The sequence below is a fragment of the Mesoplodon bidens genome, assembly GCF_964165515.1.
Source record: "Mesoplodon bidens genome assembly, contig: HAP1_SCAFFOLD_750, whole genome shotgun sequence".
Taxonomy (NCBI): Eukaryota; Metazoa; Chordata; class Mammalia; order Artiodactyla; family Ziphiidae; genus Mesoplodon; species Mesoplodon bidens.
Genome location: NW_027671950.1, coordinates 35,009 through 56,039, shown reverse-complemented (window position 1 = coordinate 56,039; position 21,031 = coordinate 35,009). Strand labels below are relative to the sequence as shown.

The following is a 21,031-nucleotide window of genomic DNA, read 5'->3' as shown; positions in this document are numbered from 1 at the left end:
GGGTTGCCAGATAAAGTAAGGACACCCAGTTAAATTTGAATTTTAGAATTTCGTTTTAGTGTGTGTCCCAAATATTGCATGGGACACATTTGCACTGAAATATTATTCATTATCTGAAATCCTAATTTAAGTGAACATCCATTTTTCCTCCCCTAAATCTGGCAAACTTACCTTAGGAGAACAATGAAATTGCACCCATAACTTCCCTGGTGGCACAGTGGTTAGGAATCCGCCTGCCAGTGCAGGGGACACGGGCTCGAGCCCTGGTCTGGGAAGATCCCACATGCCGCGGAACATCTAAGCCCGTGTGCCACAACTATTGAGCCGTCGTGCCACAACTACTGAAGTCCGTGCGCCTAGAGCCCATGCTCTGCAACAAGAGAAGGCGCTGCAATAAACCTGTGCACCGCAACAAAGACCCAACACAGCCAAAAATAAATAAATAAAATAAATAAATTTATTTTAAAGAAAAGAAAAGAAATTGCACCCTTCTCCTTGTCACTTCCATTTTGATCTATCAAAACAAGCTAGTGGGGCTTCCCTGTAGCGCAGTGGTTGAGAGTCCACCTGCCAATGCAGGGGACGCAGGTTCGTGCCCCAGTCCAGGAAGATCCCCCATGCCGTGGAGCGGCTGGGCCCGTGGGCCATGGCCACTGAGCCTGCATGTCCGGAGCCTGTGCTCTGCAACGGGAGAGGCCACAACAGTGAGAGGCCCGCGTACAGCAAAAAAAAAAAAAAAAATACTAAAACAAAATAGCTCTTGTCCTGTCTACGGATTGTGTGGCATTTATGCCCCAATAAACGTGTCCCTGTGTTAGTACTGAGGCCTCACATCTGAAAAATCACAGGGCAAAGGCCCACAGTGCACCTTGAGGTGGGAAAGTCCTGGCCACTCAGAACAAGCAGTCTGGCCACATCAGACCGAGAGGGAGGGGGTTCCAGGCCCAGCTCTCTTTCCTGGCCTCTCGGGTACCTGCTCTGTGGAGGCCGAGGCCTGGCAGCTACTTTCGGGCCCTTACCAACGTTGCCTTTGATGGAGAGCCTTCCACACCCCACGTGTAGACCTAGACCCCTGGAGGGGGGCCCGCCCTTGAGGGGGCTCTGAGCCATGGACTTAGAGGGTGCTCACAGCAGCCATAGATAGAGCCGACCTGTGGTCCTCCCACCCACGATTCCTGTATTTCCTCTTTTTTTTCTTTTTTTTTTTTGTGGTACACATGCCTCTCACTGTTGTGGCCTCTCCCAGTGCAGAGCACAGGCTCCAGACGCACAGGCTCAGCGGCCATGGCCCACAGACACAGCTGCTCCGCGGCATGTGGGATCTTCCCGGACTGGGGCACGAACCCGCGTCACCTGCATCGGAAGGCGGACTCTCAACCACTGCACCACCAGGGAAGCCCCTGTATTTCCTCTTAATAACAACCACACTGGCGTTTAAGTGAGCCTGGCAAGGCTTACAAATGCACACATAAAGATTACCAACTACCTTCCCCAGAGACGGACGAGGGAAGCTGAAGCTAAAACACCCCGTGAGGGCTTCCCTGGTGGCGCAGTGGTTGAGAGTCCGCATGCCGATGCAGGGGACACAGGTTCGTGCCCCGGTCCGGGAAGATCCCACATGCCGCGGAGCGGCTGGGCCCGTGAGCCATGGCCGCTGAGCCTGCGCGTCCGGAGCCTGTGCTCCACAATGGGAGAGGCCACAACTGTGAGAGGCCCGCGTACCGCAAAAAAAAAAAACACAAAAATCCCCCGAAACAAAACAAAAAAAACACCCCGTGGGTAGTCAGAGGAGAGGACCGTCACAGCTCATCCCCCTGTGCCGTGTGCCAGGCATGATCTGAGCACTTGTACACATGTTAACTTATTAAAATACTTCTCACAATCCTATCAGGTTGGGACTACCATCACCCCGCGTACAGACTGAACAAAAGGAAACAGAATATGGTGTCCTCCTTGTGTTCACAAAGCCCGTTAACTGGCAGAGACAGGACTTGAAGGCCACAGTCCGGCTCCCGAGTCCATGCCATGCTTTACAGCCTCCAACTTCTCACGCTCATTCCTAGAGCCACCTGGGAAGGAGGAACCAGGCAACTAAAGACTGGGTTTGAATCAGACTCCACGTCTGACCAGCCACGTGATCCCGAGCAGGGGGCCTCGCCTCTCTAAGTCTCAACCTGGCTCCCTTACAAAATGGGCACACTAATGGGAACGTCAGCCTTCAGCAACGCTGTGACGAGTATCAGTGTAGCATGTGTGAATGGGCTCTGTAAACTCTGGAGTGTTCTGTGAGGTATAAACTACCCTCTATTCTCATTAGAGGGAATTCATTTCATAACCTGCTCCCGGCTCTTGAACTTTGCTGTGCATCCAGTCAGTGCTGGATGATCTGGAACCAACAGCTGGTCTATTTATGGCTGAAAACCCACAGGTCATAGGAAGACAGCAGCACCCGAGCCCCTGGGTGGCCACAAAGATAAGGTTCGTGTCTCGAGGACCGATGACATGGTGGTCACTGAAGGAACAGGCCCCCTCCTGCCCCTTCCACTAGTGACAACTGAAAACCTTGGTTTCCCCAACACCCCGATCCAATGTCAACCCGACTCTTTGCCCAAACGTTGGAGAAGTACCGGCGTGTCCTGCAGGCCTGGCTGGCCCCCTCTGACTGTGTGTTGCCTCCTTCCACAGATCAGTGCCCTACAGCAAGGCTACAACCAGGTGCTGTGCCAGACCCTGTCTGAGAGAAAATTAGAAATCACCTCCCTGAAGCACGAGGTTGAGAACTTAAGGAGGGACGCCGCCATCACGTCAGGTGAGGCCCTTCTGCATTCAGGCCCCAGAGCTTCTGCCCTCCCCCTGCAGACATCACCAGTCAACCAGCACACCTGTGCCCTTGACCTGGGTGCAGCCTCAGGGATCACCCGTGTCGGTGCATTAGAGTTCTCCCTCAGTGGAGGTTTCTTGCCACCCAGTTCCGAGGGCAGGGCCAGGTAAATATTTGAGAGAATGGTATCTCTTGGCTACAAGGTCTCCTGAGCACTGGCCCCACCAGGGAGAACACAGGTCGCCTTGTGGCTTGGGTGGTTCCACAAAGCAGCCTGAGTGCAAACTAGAGCGTGGACAAAATGGGGTCACTCCTTTAAGGCACCCATTGTCTCACACATTTCAGCCGAGTGCACTTGGGCCCAAGGGAAACCATTTTCTAATTTGATCAGAGGTGGTTCCCTGATAAAGGGCTTGGGTTGGGAGAGGGGCAGCCAACACACAGCTGTGACTGAGCTTTGATTCCCTGGATTCCTTCATTGCTTCAACATGTTTCTTGAGCTCCTACTAGGTGTCAGGCCCCGTTCCAGGCTCCGGGGAGGGAGAGCCAAGCAAGACAGTCAGATTCCTGTACTCACAGATTCGGGAGGGGGTGACAGACAATAAAAGTAAACGGATGAATAAACAAGCCCACTTCAGAGAGCAATGGTGCTGTGGAGAAAATAAACTGTGTGTCGTGGTGGCCAGCGCTTCAAGGGGGGAGGCCAAGGGGGACCAGCTTAGTGGGTGTGCAACCATGGAACTCAGGTGGGACTTGAACCCGTGGGCTGGGACTCGAACCCAGTCAGAACCCACTATCTTTTAATCGAGATCACGCATGTGGTCTCGGGACTTACTAAAGCTCAGGTTCATTATGTCTCATCGCAGAAAGAATTCAGTGAAAGACAAAGTAAGAAGTGGATTTCTTTAGAGAGAAACACACTCCACAGACAGAGTGTGGGCCATCTCAGAAGGCTAGAGGCCCCCAAATATGGGGCGGTTAGTTTTTATGGGCTGGGTAATTTTATAGGCTAATGAGTGGGAGGATTGGGACAACTCTAATAGTTTGGGGAAGGGGCGGGGATTTCCAGGCATTGGGCCACCACCCACTTTTTTTTTTTTCTTTTTCTGTACGCGGGCCTCTCGCTGTTGTGGCCTCTCCCGTTGCGGAGCACAGGCTCTGGACGCGCAGGCTCAACGGCCATTGCTCACGGGCCCAGCTGTTCCGCAGCATGTGGGATCTTCCCGGACCAGGGCACGAACCCATGTCCCCTGGATCGGCAGGCAGACTCTCAACCACCGCGCCACCAGGGAAGCCCCACCACCCACTTTTTGACCTTTATGGTCAGCCTCGGAAGAGTCCTGGTGCTGGTGCGTGTGTCATTTTGCTCATGTATTACAATAAGCCTGTAATGAGGCTCCAGTTCCCCTGGAAGTCGAATCATACACCCCCTTGGACCTAGCCGATTCTAACCAGTTTATGCTGCATCCTCCACGGCTATGTCCTTCTTTTAGAGAGGACCTGTTTCAGGTGGGCAAGGACAAGCCAAGGGCAAGCGAGGCTGCGTGGAGTGAACAGGGGATTGTGAGGCTGGGCAGGGTCGGGGGGTCTGCGTTTTTATTGCAAGGGTGTTGGGAATCCAGTGGAGTTTTTTAAGCAGAAACTGACATGTCTAGAGACCTGAAGAGGAGGGACCACTCACAGACGAGGGGAGGGAGAGAAGCAGGTGACAGGGAGGAGGCAGTGAGCCTCGGAGGGGCACATCACTCTGAAAGCAGCCAGCGCATAGCAGGAAACATGCCCACAGCTGTAGAAGGCAGGCATAGCATTGAGTCGCACGTGAATCCCCATCTCTGTATGAATCTGTGCTTTTCTTCTGCCTCACTCTGCAACTTAATCACACCCAGCCCCACCCCCTGCTGCCCCCAGGTCTCTGCTTATGCTCCTCCCTCACTTGGGATGTCCTCAGATATTTTCTGAGCACCTCCCCCAGGCTAGGTGCTGTTCCGGGCACCAGGAATGGAAGGATGAACTCGCTGGTCCTCACCTTCCTCCCGTATGTCGGCCAGTGAAACCTCATCCAAGCATCAAGCCTGTCTCAGATCCCACCTTCTCCGATCAGGGAGTCGGACAGACCTGGGTTGGGATAACGCTTGAGATGGGCTGGACCCACTCAAAGTGTGGCAAGCCCCAGAGGGATTTCCAAGTAACTGAACTGTGTCCTGGAGGCAGAGCTCATTTTTAAAATGAAATTCTGGAGCATTTTGTGCTTTATTTCATAGACATTCTTGATTGATACCTACCACTAAAACTAGGCCTGATGTTCTTTCAAGAAAACAACTGTAGGAGATAACCCAATACCACTGCATTTATGCACCCTTCTTCCCACTTTTATTCAAAATGATACTACAATGCAAGAGGGAAGAGATATGGGGATATATGTATATGCATAACTGATTCACTTGGTTATAAAGCAGAAACTAACACACCATTGTAAAGCGATTATACTCCAATAAAGATGTTTAAAAAAATGGTGCTACAGTAATGGAGTAGTTATCTATTGCTGCATAACAAGTTACCCCAAAATGTAATGGATAAAACCCCAACCAATATTTATTATCTGCCCCAGTTTCTGTAGTTCAGGAATTTGAGCGGGGGGTGACTTAGTTCTCATGAGTTGCAGTCAAGATGTCAGCTGGGGCATCAGTCATGTCATCTAAAGCCTCGGGGGGAGCCGGAGGATCACCCTTCCGAATGGCTGCTCATGTGGCTATTGGCTGGAGGCCTTAGTCCCTCAGCACACATGCTTCTCTCTAGGGCTGCTTGAGTGTCCTCATGACACAGCAGTTGGCTTCCCCCGGAGTGAGTGATTCGAGAGAGAGCAAAGAGGAGGCCACAGTGTATTTTATGACCCAGCCTGGGAGGAAACATTCCATCATTTCCACAGTATCATATTGGTTACCCATGGCAGCCCTATTCAGGGTGGGAGGGGCTACACAGGGCATGAATTCTAGGTGGTAGGGATCATTGGGGCCATTTTGGAAGCTGGCTGCCAAGAAAAATAATAGGCGCCCTGTAACAAACATAATTTAGCCACTTTGAGTTCTTGGGACATACCGCATCATTTGACCCTTACAATAACTCTGTGTGGGACAGACAGTGGGAGGTGAAATAGCTTGTCCAAGACCACCAAGCTAATAAGTGGTAGAGAGGGGTCCAAACTCAGAGGACTGTGAAAACCACCACCCCATCAATAGCGTCCAGCAGTGCCCTCTGCCACACACCCGTCTCCTGGCCTCTGGAGAAGAATTCCTGGACCTTCCCTGTGCTGGGCCTTTGTTCCCCAGGCCCATGGTGTGGCCTCTCCTCCCAGCTTTGCCTGGCCTGTGCCCACAAGGGGCCCCCAAAGGCTTCTCCTCTCGCTGGTGCTGACTGCCCCTCATTCTCACTGAAGCCTCAAACCCTGTTCCGTGGACTTTGCTCTCATTCCCATTCCTGCTCTGGGACCCTTGGAAAAAGCCTCCCCAGTTCTAGGAGGGCACCGGTGGTGGGCCAGACTTGGAAGGTCTTGTCCAAACGTTGGCTGACAGCCATGGTGTTGCCAATAATCCTTCCTGCCTCTTTGACCTCCATGAGTCTTTTGTTTTGGTTTGGTTTGGTTCTTTTACAGAGATGGTGTCATCTTTGCAAAGAGACGTGTTAGTAAAGGATGGTCAAGTTCAACAACTACAACAGGAGGTGAATCAACTGAAAAGTGAGAACAAAGAAAAGGATCACCAGCTCGAAGCCCTCAGCTCCAGAGTGAGTGTCGGGTCATCAGCAAATTGTAGCTGCAAAAAGCAGACACAGTGGAGTCACATGACACACGGTGGTGAGATGAGGCCAGTGCCCAAGGACACAGGGAGGGTAGCTGCTGGGCAGGTGGCCAACTTCTCTGAAGCCTTTCAAAGGACAGTGTGTATGTGGCTCAGAATAAGCAATATATATTTTCAAATCCAGCAAACATTTTCTAACCCCTATTATAAATGAGTTTGTTTAATCCCAGCAACAAACACACCTATGAGCATATACTGCCAGTACAAAGTTTAACATTAAACAGAATACGATCTCTCTGTGAGCAAGGATGACCACACGGCTGCATCATGGTCCCAGCACCACTGGTTCTCATAATTGTCTTCAAAGCAGAATATCTGAAGATCCAGATGCAAACACGCAGACTCTCATTTCTTCCTTAGACTTTAGTGTGTAGAATGTCTCTATGGAAGATGAACGTGGTAGGCAAGCAAAGAGTTTTTTACATGTAACTGACTATTTGCAACTCTTGCCTTCAATGCTAACTTTAGAATCCTGCCTCTATAGGATAAGATTTCTCAGTATTTGTATGATGTGCCTGTTTCTGTGAATCAAGGTAAAACCTCAAAGCTTTCATCTCAGGTGGCAACTCAGAGATTCCCAGAGGCTAACCGATAGCTAGGTCTGCATGGGGGTGGGGTGAGAACAGATCTTGAGGTTCCAAGGAAAAGGCACAATAAGTAATACCTGGTACGTAGTACCATATCCAGTTTGGAGCTGGTGAAAGGCACTGCATGAGCTTTGGGATCAGACAGACCAGGGTCCCATCCCAGAGCTTTCTTTTATTGTAACTTATTTGGCCTCCATTTCCCCATCTGTGAAATGGGGATGACAAAATCGTTTTCCGAGAAGTGGGAGGCTGGTTTTAGTTGTGCTGTTCTGCCTCTGCCCTGGGTTGGCTGCCTGGCCAAGCCCTCTGCATTCGTTTCTCCCAAGCAGAGTGTCTTCCCAGGCATGTGCTATAGCTGTTTTATGTGGGGGGTGTGTGTGTGTGTGTGTGTTGGGGACGGGAAGGGGATGCAGAGGTGGTGCTAAGTAGAAGGAATCTGCAAAGACAGCACCTGCTTGGCTCTTCTACCTCCTGAAATGCATTTGGATGATTTATGTCCCTGTTTCCCCTTCCTCGTTGACCTCGGAATGAGGTCCCTTCTCGTCTAGACTGTGCTGGCCAGTAGAAGAAGGGCTCGTCACCACCAAGGGTTCTGCTCTTGTGAACATTTGATATGCCTTTTTTTTTAATGACATACATCATGTGTGTTAATTTTAGAAAAATAAGTAGATGACATTGAGAAGAAAAAATAAAAAGAGAGGAGAGGAAATGCAACCTTGAGAAATCAGTGTTAATATTTTCATGTATGTTCTTCCAGTCTTATTTCTATATATTGCCTAGAAATCAATCAATCAATCATTTTATAGTGAATTTATACTATGCACATTTTTAAAAATTTTAAATACTTACTATTTTCCCATGCTAATAAATCAACGCTCTTATTATTCGTCTTAAAAGCTACATACTTTCTCCTGGATGTACCCAGTGTTATAAAGTGGTCTGCTGTTCTAAACAAGACTTGGGTTGTTTCCTCTTTTTTTTTTTTTCTTCCACTGTTACTGACAATTCTGTGAAGAGCATCCTTGAAACTACAGATTTACTTATTTCTCCAGTCATTGTCCTTAAGGTACATTCCTAAAGTGGGAATTGCTGGGTCAAAAGAAGGCACATCCATTCTTATGCCGTTAATTCCTGTTGCCGAGCCGCCTTCGGGCAAGACAGCTCCGTTTACCCCTCCACACCAGTCGGCGCAGTTGTGTCTTTGAGACTCAACCTGCACAAAAGCCGTAAGATGGACCCGAGCTCACTGGCTCGGGCCCCTCCACCCTCACCGGTCACAGCGTGAAAACATCCCAATTCCTGCACCCTAAGTACCCAGACTCTGCAAAGCTGGATTTCCCCTGCAGTGAAGTTTGCTAACTTTGAAGAGGAATTTGGATGCTCTATTCCTCAGAACTCATGAGAGGGGTGAACTGGGAACGACTGCAGGATCCCGTGCTCCCATCACACAAATGGTCTTACCTCTCAGAATTCAGAGGTGTGATTGGGTTATACAGCAGGAAACACTCCTGGGCGTGAACACAGGTACTTGGGACCCCCAGCCAAGCCCCTGTGGCCTTGTCCTTTTTCTCCACAGTGCTCAGTGCTGAAAGAAGAGTTACAGAAGGAAGATGCCCAGAAGGAGAAGTGGGAAGCCCAAGAGAAAGAGTTAAAACTCTGCAAAACCGTGCGTTGAACCTCCTGACCCCTAGGTGTCCACTGAAAGCCTAGATTGTGACCTTGAGTGTTTTGGAGGGGTTCCTTGGCTCATTAGCTAGCACAAGCTCTGGGGCTTTCTGGGTGTTTGTCTGTTAATGTAGTCTCCTAATTCTTTGATTTGCTAGCCTCAAAGAGATGGGTGAAAACACCATGGAAAACACACGCTCCCCAGATTTTCTGGGCAGTTGGCTCAAGGCCCCTCATCAGGATTCCCCTGGGGAAAGGGACGGGAGGTGGCCACCGTATGCTGCTAGAAATTCAACGTGGTCCCTACCCCTGGACTTTGATGCCCAGACTTTCATGATCCACTGTCACAAGTTTTATCACGGCCCTGAGTACTGTTATTAACACAACTCTTCTTGAATTATTTTTGCTTAAATACATTCAATTTTACAACAATTCATAAAAACAAAATAAAAAGCAAATGTATCACTGGCCTTGTATGGAAGGTGAACATAAAAATCAATACAGTGAAAAGATGACAACTCAATATAAATGTTCACCCCCTGTACCGGCCCGAACCCTCGTGCACATCACCAGGCATACGTTTTCCATCCATTGGGAAGGACGGTGCCTGGGACGGGGAAAGGAGACGTGTGTTCTTCTCTCTGTCAGGAGCACACTTCTCTGCCTCAAATGAGATAAAAGAAAAATGTCATTGTTCTTTGCTTCCAAACTGTGCCCATTGTGTCTTCCAAACAGCCCTTATTTAGATTGAACTCAAAAATGTGCCCCAAGGAAAGAGACTCTAATGAGTGGATAGGTATCTTATACTGTTTAATCCAGGATCCATGCTGATCTTCAAAAGAAACTCAAATTTTCCCTCACCCAGCCCTTTCTCTGCATCCGTTGAAAGAAAGTCTACTTTGCCTCAAAGATGTGGAATTGTCCCCCAAGGGAAGGAATGAAGCGAATCCCAGACTAGGTTTCTGCCTTAATGAACCGGATGAAATGAGTTGTGAAGTTGACTTCCCTGTTGTTGGAACTCTTTCAGCAAATCCATGACATGGAAAAAGAAATGAGGAAGCTGAGGGTGGAGCTGAAAAGGAGCAGTACCGAGCAGAGCCTGATCTCTATGACGCTGCAGGAAAAGAGCAAGGTATGGCAGGGACAGGTCGGCCTGGGAACCACTCTGGGGCCAGCACTCCACCTGCATCATCTCTGTTCATCCTCACAATGACCCCATGCGGTCTATACTGGTATTAACCCCACTTTACAGTCGGGAAAACTGACACAGAGGTGAAGGAAGTTATCCAAGTTCACTTGCATAAAGTAGTTGTGGCAGAACTTGAATCCAGGTCTGCCTGACTCCAAAGCTCCTGTGAGTAACCACTACCCTAGACTGCCTTCAAATCTTAATTGTGAAATTATCTAAGAAAGAATTGATCCATTAAATCAAGTTTGCCAATGATGTTTTTCCAACTTAAATTCTCATATTGATTTTTTTTTGTCTTTTTGTTCCATCATTGAGAATGTTTTTAAAAATCTCAACATGTTTGTAATTTGTGTGTTTCTTCTTTTAATATGAACGATGTTTGCTTTATATGTTTTGAGGCTGTGTTACTAGGTGCATATAAATTTAGAATCCTAACACTTCCTGTAGAGCAAAACTTTAGATCATCATGAAATGTCCCTTTTCATCTCTAGTAGTGTTTCTCCCTTAACGTCTCCTTTGTCATTTAGCTTCCTCACTGGCTTTCTGTTGGTTAGAGTTTTCATACCATATCTTTTTCATATGTTCTCTGTCAATTTTTGTCTTAAGGTTTAGACATATGCCTTCAAATAGCGTATCATTTTTACAAAATCCAGTTTGACAATCTTTGACTTTTAGTCCATTTATATTATGTAATTACTCGTGTACTGGGGTTTAAATCTACCTTCTTGCTCAATACCAGTTGTACCATCTGTGCTATGTTCCTTTTTCTCTCCTTTCTTGCCTCCTTCTGAGTGGATGGTTTTCTCTTATTCCACTTTCCCCCTCTATTAGCTTGGAAATATTTCACTTTTTTACTATTCTTTTAGTAATAGTAAGACAATAGCATTCATCCTTGACTCACCAAAATCACACATTAATTAAGTTTTTCACTCTTCTACTATTCTCTTAGTAGTCATCCTGAAGACTACAATATGCATTCTTTTTTTTTTTTTTTTTTTTTTTGCGGTACGTGTGCCTCTCACTGTTGTGGCCTCTCCCGTTGTGGAGCACAGGCTCCGGACGCACAGGCTCAGTGGCCATGGCCCACGGGCCCAGCCGTTCCGTGGCATGTGGGATCCTCCCAGACCGGAACACGAACCCATGTCCCCTGCATCGGCAGGCGGACTCTCAACCACTGCGCCACCAGGGAAGCCCTGCATTCTTAACTTACCAAGAGGCAATAGTAGTTGATAATTATGCCCTTCTCCTTGACAGTGCAATGAGTTTCAAACACCTTAACTTCACTTACCCCCTCCAGATTTATAAGCCATTGCTGTCATTTTCTAAACTCCTCTTGATAGTTAATACCCCCAAGACATTAGTAGTGTTTTGCTATAGTCAGTATCATATCCACACATTACCCTTACTGTTGCTTGTCTTTTCTGCATCTCTGATCACCCACCTGGGTTCATTTTTCTTGTGTCTGAAGAATACCCTTTAATGTTTTCCCTCATGGTGGCTCTGCTGATGACAAATTCTCAAATGTGCCTGTTTGTCTGTCTGGAGATGTATATTTAACCTCCATTCTTTTTTTTTTTTTTTTTTTTTTTTTTTTTTTTTTTTGCGGTAGGCGGGCCTCTCACTGTTGTGGCCTCTCCCCTTGCAGAGCACAGGCTCCGGACGCGCAGGCTCAGCAGCCATGGCTCACGGGCCTAGACGCTCTGCGGCATGTGGGATCTTCCCAGACCGGGGCACGAACCCGTGTCCCCTGCATCGGCAGGCGGACTCTCAACCACTGCGCCACCAGGGAAGCCCTTAACCTCCATTCTTAAAACACATTTGACTGCGTATTGAATTCTACAATGGCAATTCTTTTCTTTCAGCACATTAGATACAGCATTAGATATGTCACTATTGTCTTGTGGCTCCTATTATTTCTATTTAGAAGTCATCTGTAAGCCTAACTGTTGTACCTTTGCATAATCTGTCTTTTTCTCCAGTTGCTTTTAAGATTGTCTTTTCCCTTGATTTCCAGCAGTTTTATTATGGTTTATCTAGGTGTGGATTCAGTTTTATTTACCTCGTTCAGAGTTCGTAGGGTCTTCTTGAATCCCTAGCTTGGTGTTTTGCCTTAGTTCAGGCACTTGGGCTCTGTACCACACAGGCAGTGGGGAGCTCCTAAGGCTTCTGAACAAGTGACTCATGCAATGACATTTGTGGACAGTAATCAGGGTGAAAATGATCGTTACAATTTCTCACGTACTAGGCGTTCCCTTGAACATTTCATCTCTTCATCTTCACAACAGCGCTGTGATCTAGAAATCATCCTCTCCATTTTACAGATGAGAAAGTCAAGGCTACTAGTTACTAGTAAAGTAACTAGCCCAATGGCACAGTCGGTTTTGTCTGACTCCAGGTTCGTCTGACTTCAGTGACGCTGGCGTAGCAAACAGCCACATGCTACTGTTTACACTGAAATTAATGAAAATTAACTAAAATTTTTAGTTCAGTTCCTCCGTCACACCAGCCCCATTTCGAGTGCTCGATCCCCAGATGTGGCTGGTGGCTGCCGTATTAGACAACACAGCCTCGCTCAGAGTACCTGTACCGTTGCAGAAAGTTCTGTTGGACAGAGCTGCCTTACAGCTGGGTAACTCTCAGAGTACCGTTAAGATTGCACTGGAAGAATCTAAACTCGAGGCGAGGAGGCCAGTTGTCACAGTCCAGCTTGCATGTTAGAGGGACTGGAGGACAGGCGTGAGACCACCAAGTGTGAGGGAGGGAGCAGGGCGGCCGCTGAAGGTGACTCTGAGGCTTGGGGACGGGAACGGGGGCTGTTCATGCAGAACACAGATAAGGGCAGAGTCCAAGGCTGGACTTGGCTTTTGCAGCATATGAAAAAGGCTGCTGACATAGAAGTCAGAGCATGTTTAGACCTGGGAGAAAACTAAGGCCCAGAGAGCTTAGATGACTTTTCCAAGGTAACGGAGCTGGGTAGAGGCTCTTCCACTGGACCACACTACTCAGAAGAAAGCTCTTAAGGGCTTTTCTGGGTCTTTTATTACATCCCTGTGATCCCCCTCTTCAGATCCCTAAAAAAACAGCCTGTGAATTTGTTTCAGCACAAAAACTTTCCATTTATTTATGAGAGTTTGCCTCATTTCCTGTTAGTGCCAGGGCCCAGGGCTCAGCAGGTGCATCCAAGAATTAAGCAGCTGTGAGGCCTACACTGGCCAGCCAAGGGTAGCGTGGAGCACGCCCAAGCTTACCGTGCGTTGACTGTTACCCAAGCAAGGGGGGAAAAGTAGGCAAGCTTCTCCACTTTAAATACCTTCCTTGGCAGGCTGCAGTTCTTAATAGACATTGCTTTAGCAAGCCTCCAGAGAGGTTACCACCAGTGAGTGTGCTCAAAGTGGTAACGACAAACAGTTATGATAATAAACCCAATCATAACATTTCCAAGTACCCATCACGAGTTATTAGAACGAGACTGTACGGCGGACATTGCCGTCCACCTTTCCTAGGTTACAACAGTACTTAACACACTCACAGAGCCCTTAAGCACTATTCCAAACATTGAATCCCCACAATAACTCTATGCAGTGATACTAGTATCATCATCCCCATTTGACAGATGAGGACACTGAGTCACGGAGCAGTGAAATAACTTTCCGAGTGTCGTACGGCTTGTTTGGGACCGAGCTGGGATGGGAGTGTGCGGTAGAACATAGTTGAGTCCCGGGTGCAGAGCTCGGCCCTTTCCCGTAGGGGGCAACTCCCTGTGAGTTTGCCTCCACCCTGTGCATGCCTGTGACCCCTGCTGCTGGGCTGCAGCTGTCCCTACCCCTCAGGGACTCCCCCACTGCCATTAGCAGCCCCCCCAGAAGAGTTTCCCCAGAGGGCATGATGATCACATTAGCAGCAAGCCCACGCTTTCATCATCCTTTCAGGTGGAAGAGAAGCTTCGGCAGGATTCCAGAAGGAAATTGCTTCAGCTGCAAGAAATGAGGAACAGAGAAAACCTCATTAAAGCCAATTTGGAAAGGGCAGTAGGTCAGGTAGGCGTGCTGCAGAGCCCCTTCACGGGCCCGTGCTCTCCACGGAATCCCGCACCCAAGCGGCCGGCAGGGATGAATGAGGAGGAAGACGGCCTGGCTTAGTTCACCCGCTTATCTCAGGGGCAGGGCTTTGTGCGGCTTCGGCGTCCCCGTGGATTTCACTAAAGAGGCTTTTCCTTCTGGGAAGCTGCCCACTCCAGTGTTTGCTGCTGCCTGAGACCCTGACCAAGCAGCCAGTCCCAGCTCAAGGCCCACCCCAGGGAACCAGCTGTGCGGTTCCCTTTTGGGAAGGGTTTGAGCTCTTGACCCCGGTGGTGTTTCTAGCACTTTCTCCTTCACATTTTTTGTCCTGACATTTACAGCGATCTTTCTTCCTCTGGGACCCCAAACAGATGCTACAGTCAGTGTCCCCAGGGAAATGCCACATTTCTGTTTGTTGGTTTGTTTGTTTGTTTGTTTTGTTTGGCTGAACCGCGTGGCCTGCAGGATTTTAGTTCCCCAACCAGGGATGGAACCCGTGCCCCCTGCAGTGGCTGCGTGGAATCTTAACCACTGGAGCGCCAGGGAAGTCCTGCCACTTTTCTTAATAAAGTAAAACCCAGAATACCACAGCTTATGCCAGGTGGAGGTGGGCAGGGTGGGGAGAGGGCCATTTCCCAGGACTCTGACCCACGATGGCCCAGTGGCCCTTCCTCTGACACGTGGCACAGACATGAGGGCCAGAACATGCAAACGAGCCTTCACCAAAGGCTAAGGGAGAGCAAAGGAGAACCCAAGACGGGGCACTGGCCCTCCAGAACACAGCCCACCGAGGGCAGCCCATCTTGGACCCCCTCCACGAGGCATCCTCTCCTGGCAGCCACGGCTCCAGGGGGACCAAGAACGTTTTGCATGTATGTGTTTGTGCTTTTCTTTTTCTGGGAGAGTGAGTCCACCTCGTCACTCATTGGATGCTCAGAAGGATCTGTAAACCACCAAAAAAGGTTAAGAACCACAATCCTCAAAGGAGCCCTCCGTCCCACCCAGCCCAGTTCCCAAAGCCCTTGTGTTTGGTAGCATCCAAGCCTGAACCATCAGTGTGACCGGAATTTGTCCCATGCGCTAAACTTCAGAGGCACCCACAAGTTAAAGGACGATGCTGACCCTCAGGTAGGTTTTAAAGCCTCTTCAACCAACTTCCACACCATCACCCCCGGTGTCCTTTCTCCTGCAGGGTGCCGACCCCTTAGCAAGGCAGAGAGCCCGCCAGCCTGGGCTTCCCTCCGTGCACCTGGGCTACCCCTCACCTTGCTGGCACTCTGCACTCACGGCGCACACCCGCCTTGAGGGCATGATCTGCGCCACTTGCCGAGCGCCTGGTCATGGCTCTGGTCAGGGGTCATCCAGGAAGACCCTCAAAGACACTGAGATTCCTCCAGGTCTAGACTCGAGAGAGAAAGGACGAACGAGGCTTCTCTGCGCTGCCTGGGCCTTCCTGCTTCACCCCCTTGTCTCCACAGCCCACTCCCGGCCTAAAGTCCTGCCCTTCCCCAGGCCAGTGACCACAGGACTCAGCCCATCGTCCAGCAGGACCTGTCCCTCCCCACCCCCACCCCCCACCAAGCAGTCCTGTAGGGCGCCTCTGGTGATAACGCGGGCCATTGCCCACAGGGCCCTCTCTACATAACCTCTTCCTCAGGCGAGCTAGGACCCTCCCTTGGCCATGAAACCAGCAGACGACCCAGAGTCCCTCCAATCACCCGGCTGGCTTCTGGCAGGATGACTGCAGAGGTGTCCTTAGGAGAGTCACAATTCCTCTACTTGGCTTCCCAGAGCTCCCTGGTGTGCAGCAGACTCCTGTGTCTTAGGACCTGTTGACGTTCTCATTGATTCCGTGGCCCTTGTGGTCCTTCAGGGCTCTGTTTTAGAGCCTTTCATGACCACATTTTGCCAGTGAGCCAAAAACCCAGGCCAAGGGCCATCACGTTGGGAAATTTCCAGAGAATCTTGGGCTTCTTTGCCGTTCAAGTCTCATGAGCCTGGGGCATCTTGAACTCGTCATTCTAGAAGCCCTGATTTAATTTAACTGCATTGTTTCATCATCCATAATATGAAGACACCAGCATCAGGGAGGCACTCAGTAAAAACTGGCTGAACTGAAGGAGAGGACTTTGAACATCTGACTTGACAGGTGTTTCTGTTCTAAGCATTCGATGAACGTTTATTGAGTGCCTGCTGTGTGCCAGGCACTGCACCAGGCTCCGGGGACCTGGAGAGGAATACAGGAGACGTCGTCTTCAGGACACAAGGTCTAAGGCACAAAACGGCAGCAGGCAGCTCCACCTTCTCTCCCCAGGAGCCCTTGCTGATGACACGAGTTACCCGGGCTGGCAGCCTCAATGTTTATCTCACAGCCTGGTGCCAACGTAGCAATTACGGAAGAGCACTCCTGGCCCTGGACTTCCCACTGGATAATTGGCAGCAAGTGGCTCTTCCGAGAGCCCGAGACGTGTGTGTGCTGACCGTGTGCGTCGGCTAGGTTAAGCGGGCACACCTGAAAAGTCATTAAAACCTGCTGTCCCCCTCTCTTGTGTGGGCACTGCCCCTTCCGGTGAGAGGTGAAGGTGTTAATTACCCATAATGACCACTAAAGGCGTGCAGAGCCTTCTCACCGATTTCTCCCAGACCCAGCGATGGAGGTGCCTCCCCTAGCCTTGCAGCTGCAGCTGCGCCACTCACCTCATCCCCTTCCCTTTCTTTGTGCTGCAGCTGGAGCTTTTCAGAGGTCAGGTCCTCAAGGCCACTTGCGGACGCGTGAAACCATTCCAGGACAAACCTGTCTCCAATCAGACAGCTCGTCTCTCTTCCCCACTTTCTCCTTCAGGGACCCGGGGCTCCAGACACTGGGAGCATATGTTCCTGTTTTTTGTTGGTGGCACATATTTTTCACACTGTTGCTACACCATGAAATTTGTTTTGATTTTCTGGGATTTCCTGGCTTTTAAAGTAAAAGCCAGTTAAACTCCCTTGCAGTGTTTCTGTGAAAATCAAATTAAACCACCCAGGACTGTGTCTGGTCGGCAGACCCGCACGGTGAACCTCCGTTAGCCCCGCGAGGAAAGGGGCGGCCTCAGCATGGACGGTGCGTCCTCGCTCGCTCGTTCCTCCTGAAGTGGCAGATGGCAGTGAGGGGGGGCCTCTGGCTGTAACGATGCCTTATTATCCTTCCGTTTATCCTCTCCAATCCTGGGTGTCAGCGCGCGGGTCACAAGATCACACCACGGGCTTCTCTCGGACGACCTCCTTTTTAGGAGCCCACAGCATCAGGCTCAGCGTGATGAATCCCTCCCAGAATGCAGAAGAATCTAGAACACACTTGTGGCCACATGACAGGCCTTTGGCTCTTAAAAAACCATCTCTGATCCTGGGAAACATGCCCCGGTGACAGAGCCAATATCCACCCTCCAGAGCCATCCCCAAAACACGCCAGGACCTCCCTCCTCTGAGCTTAAGCTGAAGCCCTCCAGGTCCCCTCCCCCCAGAGCCACCCTGCATTTTAATTAATTAATTAATTTATTTTTGCTGGGTTGGGTCTTCGTTTCTGTGCGAGGGCTTTCTCCAGTTGCGGCGAGCAGGGGCCACCCTTCATCGCGGTGCGCGGGCCTCACTATCGCGGCCTCTCTTGTTGCGGAGCACAGGCTCCAGACGCGCAGGCTCAGTAGTTGTGGCTCACAGGCCCAGTTGCTCCACGGCATGTGGGATCTTCCCCGACCAGGGCTTGAACCCGCATCCCCTGCATCGGCAGGCAGACTCCCAACCACCGCGCCACCAGGGAAGCCCCACCCTGCATTTTAAATCTTTTTTTTTTTCTTTTTCTCACCAGTTACTAGAGAAGAGCAGCAGGGTCACAGAGGACAATATCAACGTTTGGCAGAAAAAGCAGACCCTGCAGAAGGAGACCCAGCTCAGCAGCTGCAAAGAGGAGGAAATCACCCAGAACATCAAGAAGCTGAAGACATCCTTAGACCGTTGCCAGGTGCCCCCTTCTCCATTCCTCAAATGTCCCCTGTGTCTCATTTTTGTGCTCCTTGTTCAGGAAATTGTCCAGCTCTGCTTTTAGTCCACCTTTTCTCTTGTTGGAGAAATCTGTTTGAGATCAGAAAACAAAGGACCTCCAGAAATGCCTCCCAGGTGAACTTGGTGTGGCCAAGGAGAAGCTGCCCGACACACTCCAAGTACTGCCTTTGGGAGGCCCCAGACCCCGGGGGAAAAAAAAACAGCCCCGTGTTATTTCCAGAGAAACCAAAGAAACATTCTGCTCTTTATTTGCAGTTTTCTTTTCTGTCCCAGCAGTGGAAGGCTGCTCTTACCCTTATTGGACCAGAGGGTCTGGCAGAGCCCCCACTTCATGGCCCCCACGCAGGGATCCAGCTTATCACATCAGGCAGCTGCTTCTGCTTTCTCTGGAAATATGCAGCTGCTATCTGGGGAGTCTGGGCAAATGTTGGCTTGTCAGCACTCTTTCAAATCAGGAAACCGCACTTTATGACCAGCTTGTGTGTTGATCTCAGCAGGAATTCTGTAACCAAATTTGCTTCCCCTTTCAGCCAAATCGTCCTTGGCAATTTGGCTTTGGAATTGCCTATACCTAAACAAAGGGTCTCTTTGACCATCCAGAGTCCCAATTAGAGTGCACGTGAAATAAAAGCTGCCTCCTTCCTTCCGCCCCCCAAAAAAGGGAAGTAGAACTGGGCCGTCACAGGGCGGCCAACATACGGCCCTGCCTGCTTCACGGGCCCGTCAAGAACACTGCTCTGTGCGGGTCACAGCCATCAGGTGGTATTTCTGGCGATGGTGCCCGGGCTCCTCACGACCTCATCTCTTTCCAGGCATGCATGACAATGTCTTGCTGTAGCAATGACCTGAAGAAGGAGGTCGACCTCCTGCAGCACCTGCAGGTCAGCCCACCTGTCTCAGGGCTCCAGAAGGTGGCGCTGGACATCTTGCGCCTGTCACTGTCCTGGCTGGAGGAAACGGAGCATCTCCTCCACGAGGTGGGGATCCAGTTCTGCAGCTCCGACAAAGGTGATTGAAACTCTTTTCTCACATAGTTACATGACTGAACTATTGCGTTGAATCTGATCACGATGGGACATCTGTTGAGGGAGGCTTCTTAGGTATGTGGCCAAGTGTTCCCTTCTCCAGACTTCACTTTGCTTCACCACTTGAGAAGCAGTGTTCCTGGAAACAAGTACACAAGTGCGACGTGATACTGGAGAAAAAGGAGACGTGACAGAGTCAACAGGAAAAATCGAAATTATGCTCAATCTTCTCTCTCAGAAGTAACCCTATATATACATAGAGAGAGCAGAGACGTTTTTCAGAGCAGTTTTATGTTCATGGCAAAATTGAGAGGATGATACAGAGATTTCCCAGGTACCCCCTGTCCCCACTCATACACAGCCTCCCCCATGTATCAGCATCAGCACCAGAGAGGTACAGTTGTCAGGACTGATGAACCTACATTGACACATCCTAATCACCCAAAGTCCATGGTTTATATTAGGGTTCACTCTTTTTCATTTTAATTTTATTGGAGTGTAGTTGATTTACAGTGCTGTGTAGGGGTCACTCTTGGTGTTGTACATCCTATGGGTTTGGGCTTGGACAAATGTGTGATGACATGTATCCACCATTATAATATCATACAGAATCGTTTCACTGCCCTGGCCTTTCTCGCCTTCTGAGATGGCCCACGCTCTGTCTGTGGAGTGTGTTTCTCTCTAAATAAGTCCACGTCTTACCTATCACTTTGTCTCTCACTGAATTCTTTCTGCGATGAGACATCAACAACCTGAGCTTCATTAAGTCCTGAGACCAGCAGGTCCACCAATAATGAGGCCCACCCCGGGGAGGACCCAGAGGCCCTGTAAATCACGATGCTCCACCGGGAAGATGGTCCAGTCCTGAAGGTGCCTTTGATCCCAAATCTACTGCCCTAAGCAGAAGCCAGGGAGCATGGTGGGGGATGTGGTTCAGATCAGGCCATCTCTGAGCAGATTGGTGGATTCTGTGCACAAAGCCCTGGTATTAGGTCAACTCGATTTATGAGTTTCACTTCTCAGGTCACTCTGTAACTACACAGTAACAGAAAGGACAGAGAATTCATTAAAAGCCACCTGTGGAGTCCATAGAGGGGAAGTGGGGTGGGTGAAGTTACAGATCAGGGACGTGGTAATAAAGCAAAATGATGATAACCCATAAACCCAAATATCTAGAAACTGATATTCTAGAAATTGAGGAAAGTAAAGCTACCAGTTTAACAAAATAAAAAGAAGCAAAGGAGAAGCCAACTTCAAAGCCAGCCTATGCAATTCCTCGAGGGCAGCGCACATTTGTCTGATTGAAGCCTGGCCCTGCTGTTCTTCAGTGCCCTCCTATTAGTGCCTTAAGTAATCAACATCTCCAGTAATCCCTCTGCAGTGTTCAGGAATTCAACTCGTCATGGGGAAACCTGTGGTTTGAGGACTTATGTTTTTAAGAAACCTTCTTTTCTTTTCAAAACTGGACATTTTTATTTCAAATAAAAGAACCTATCCCCCCCCCCAAAAAAAAGAATAGTTTCACTGCCCTGAAAATCCTCTGTGCTCCCTCCCAGCCCCCGCGCAGCCCCTGGCAACCACAGATCTTTTTACCATCGCCCTAGTTTTTGCCTTTTCCAGGATATCATGTAGTTGGAATCATACAACTTTTCAGATTAGTTTCTTTTATTTAGTAATATGCATTTTCGTTTCCTCCAAGTCTTTGCATGGCTTGATAGCTCTTTTTTTCTTTTTAAGTGCCCAATAATATTCCATTTTCCATTCACCTACTGAAGGACATCCTGGTGGCTTCCAAGT

At 49.4% G+C, this 21,031-nt stretch overlaps 1 protein-coding gene across 1 annotated transcript in view; it reads left to right on the top strand.

Moving 5' to 3' along the window:
* The window catches only part of LOC308610747 (forkhead-associated domain-containing protein 1-like), a gene marked incomplete at both ends in the record, with an annotated part of 93,272 nt that overhangs the window by 58,348 nt on the left and 13,893 nt on the right, over positions 1-21,031 (top strand). The window contains 8 exons of the mRNA XM_081259769.1: positions 2,686-2,809; positions 6,471-6,601; positions 8,839-8,928; positions 9,955-10,059; positions 14,046-14,153; positions 16,902-16,970; positions 18,016-18,168; positions 19,022-19,217. Coding sequence (XP_081115895.1) covers positions 2,686-2,809; positions 6,471-6,601; positions 8,839-8,928; positions 9,955-10,059; positions 14,046-14,153; positions 16,902-16,970; positions 18,016-18,168; positions 19,022-19,217 — 976 coding nt within the window. The remainder of the gene's footprint in view (positions 1-2,685; positions 2,810-6,470; positions 6,602-8,838; positions 8,929-9,954; positions 10,060-14,045; positions 14,154-16,901; positions 16,971-18,015; positions 18,169-19,021; positions 19,218-21,031) is intronic.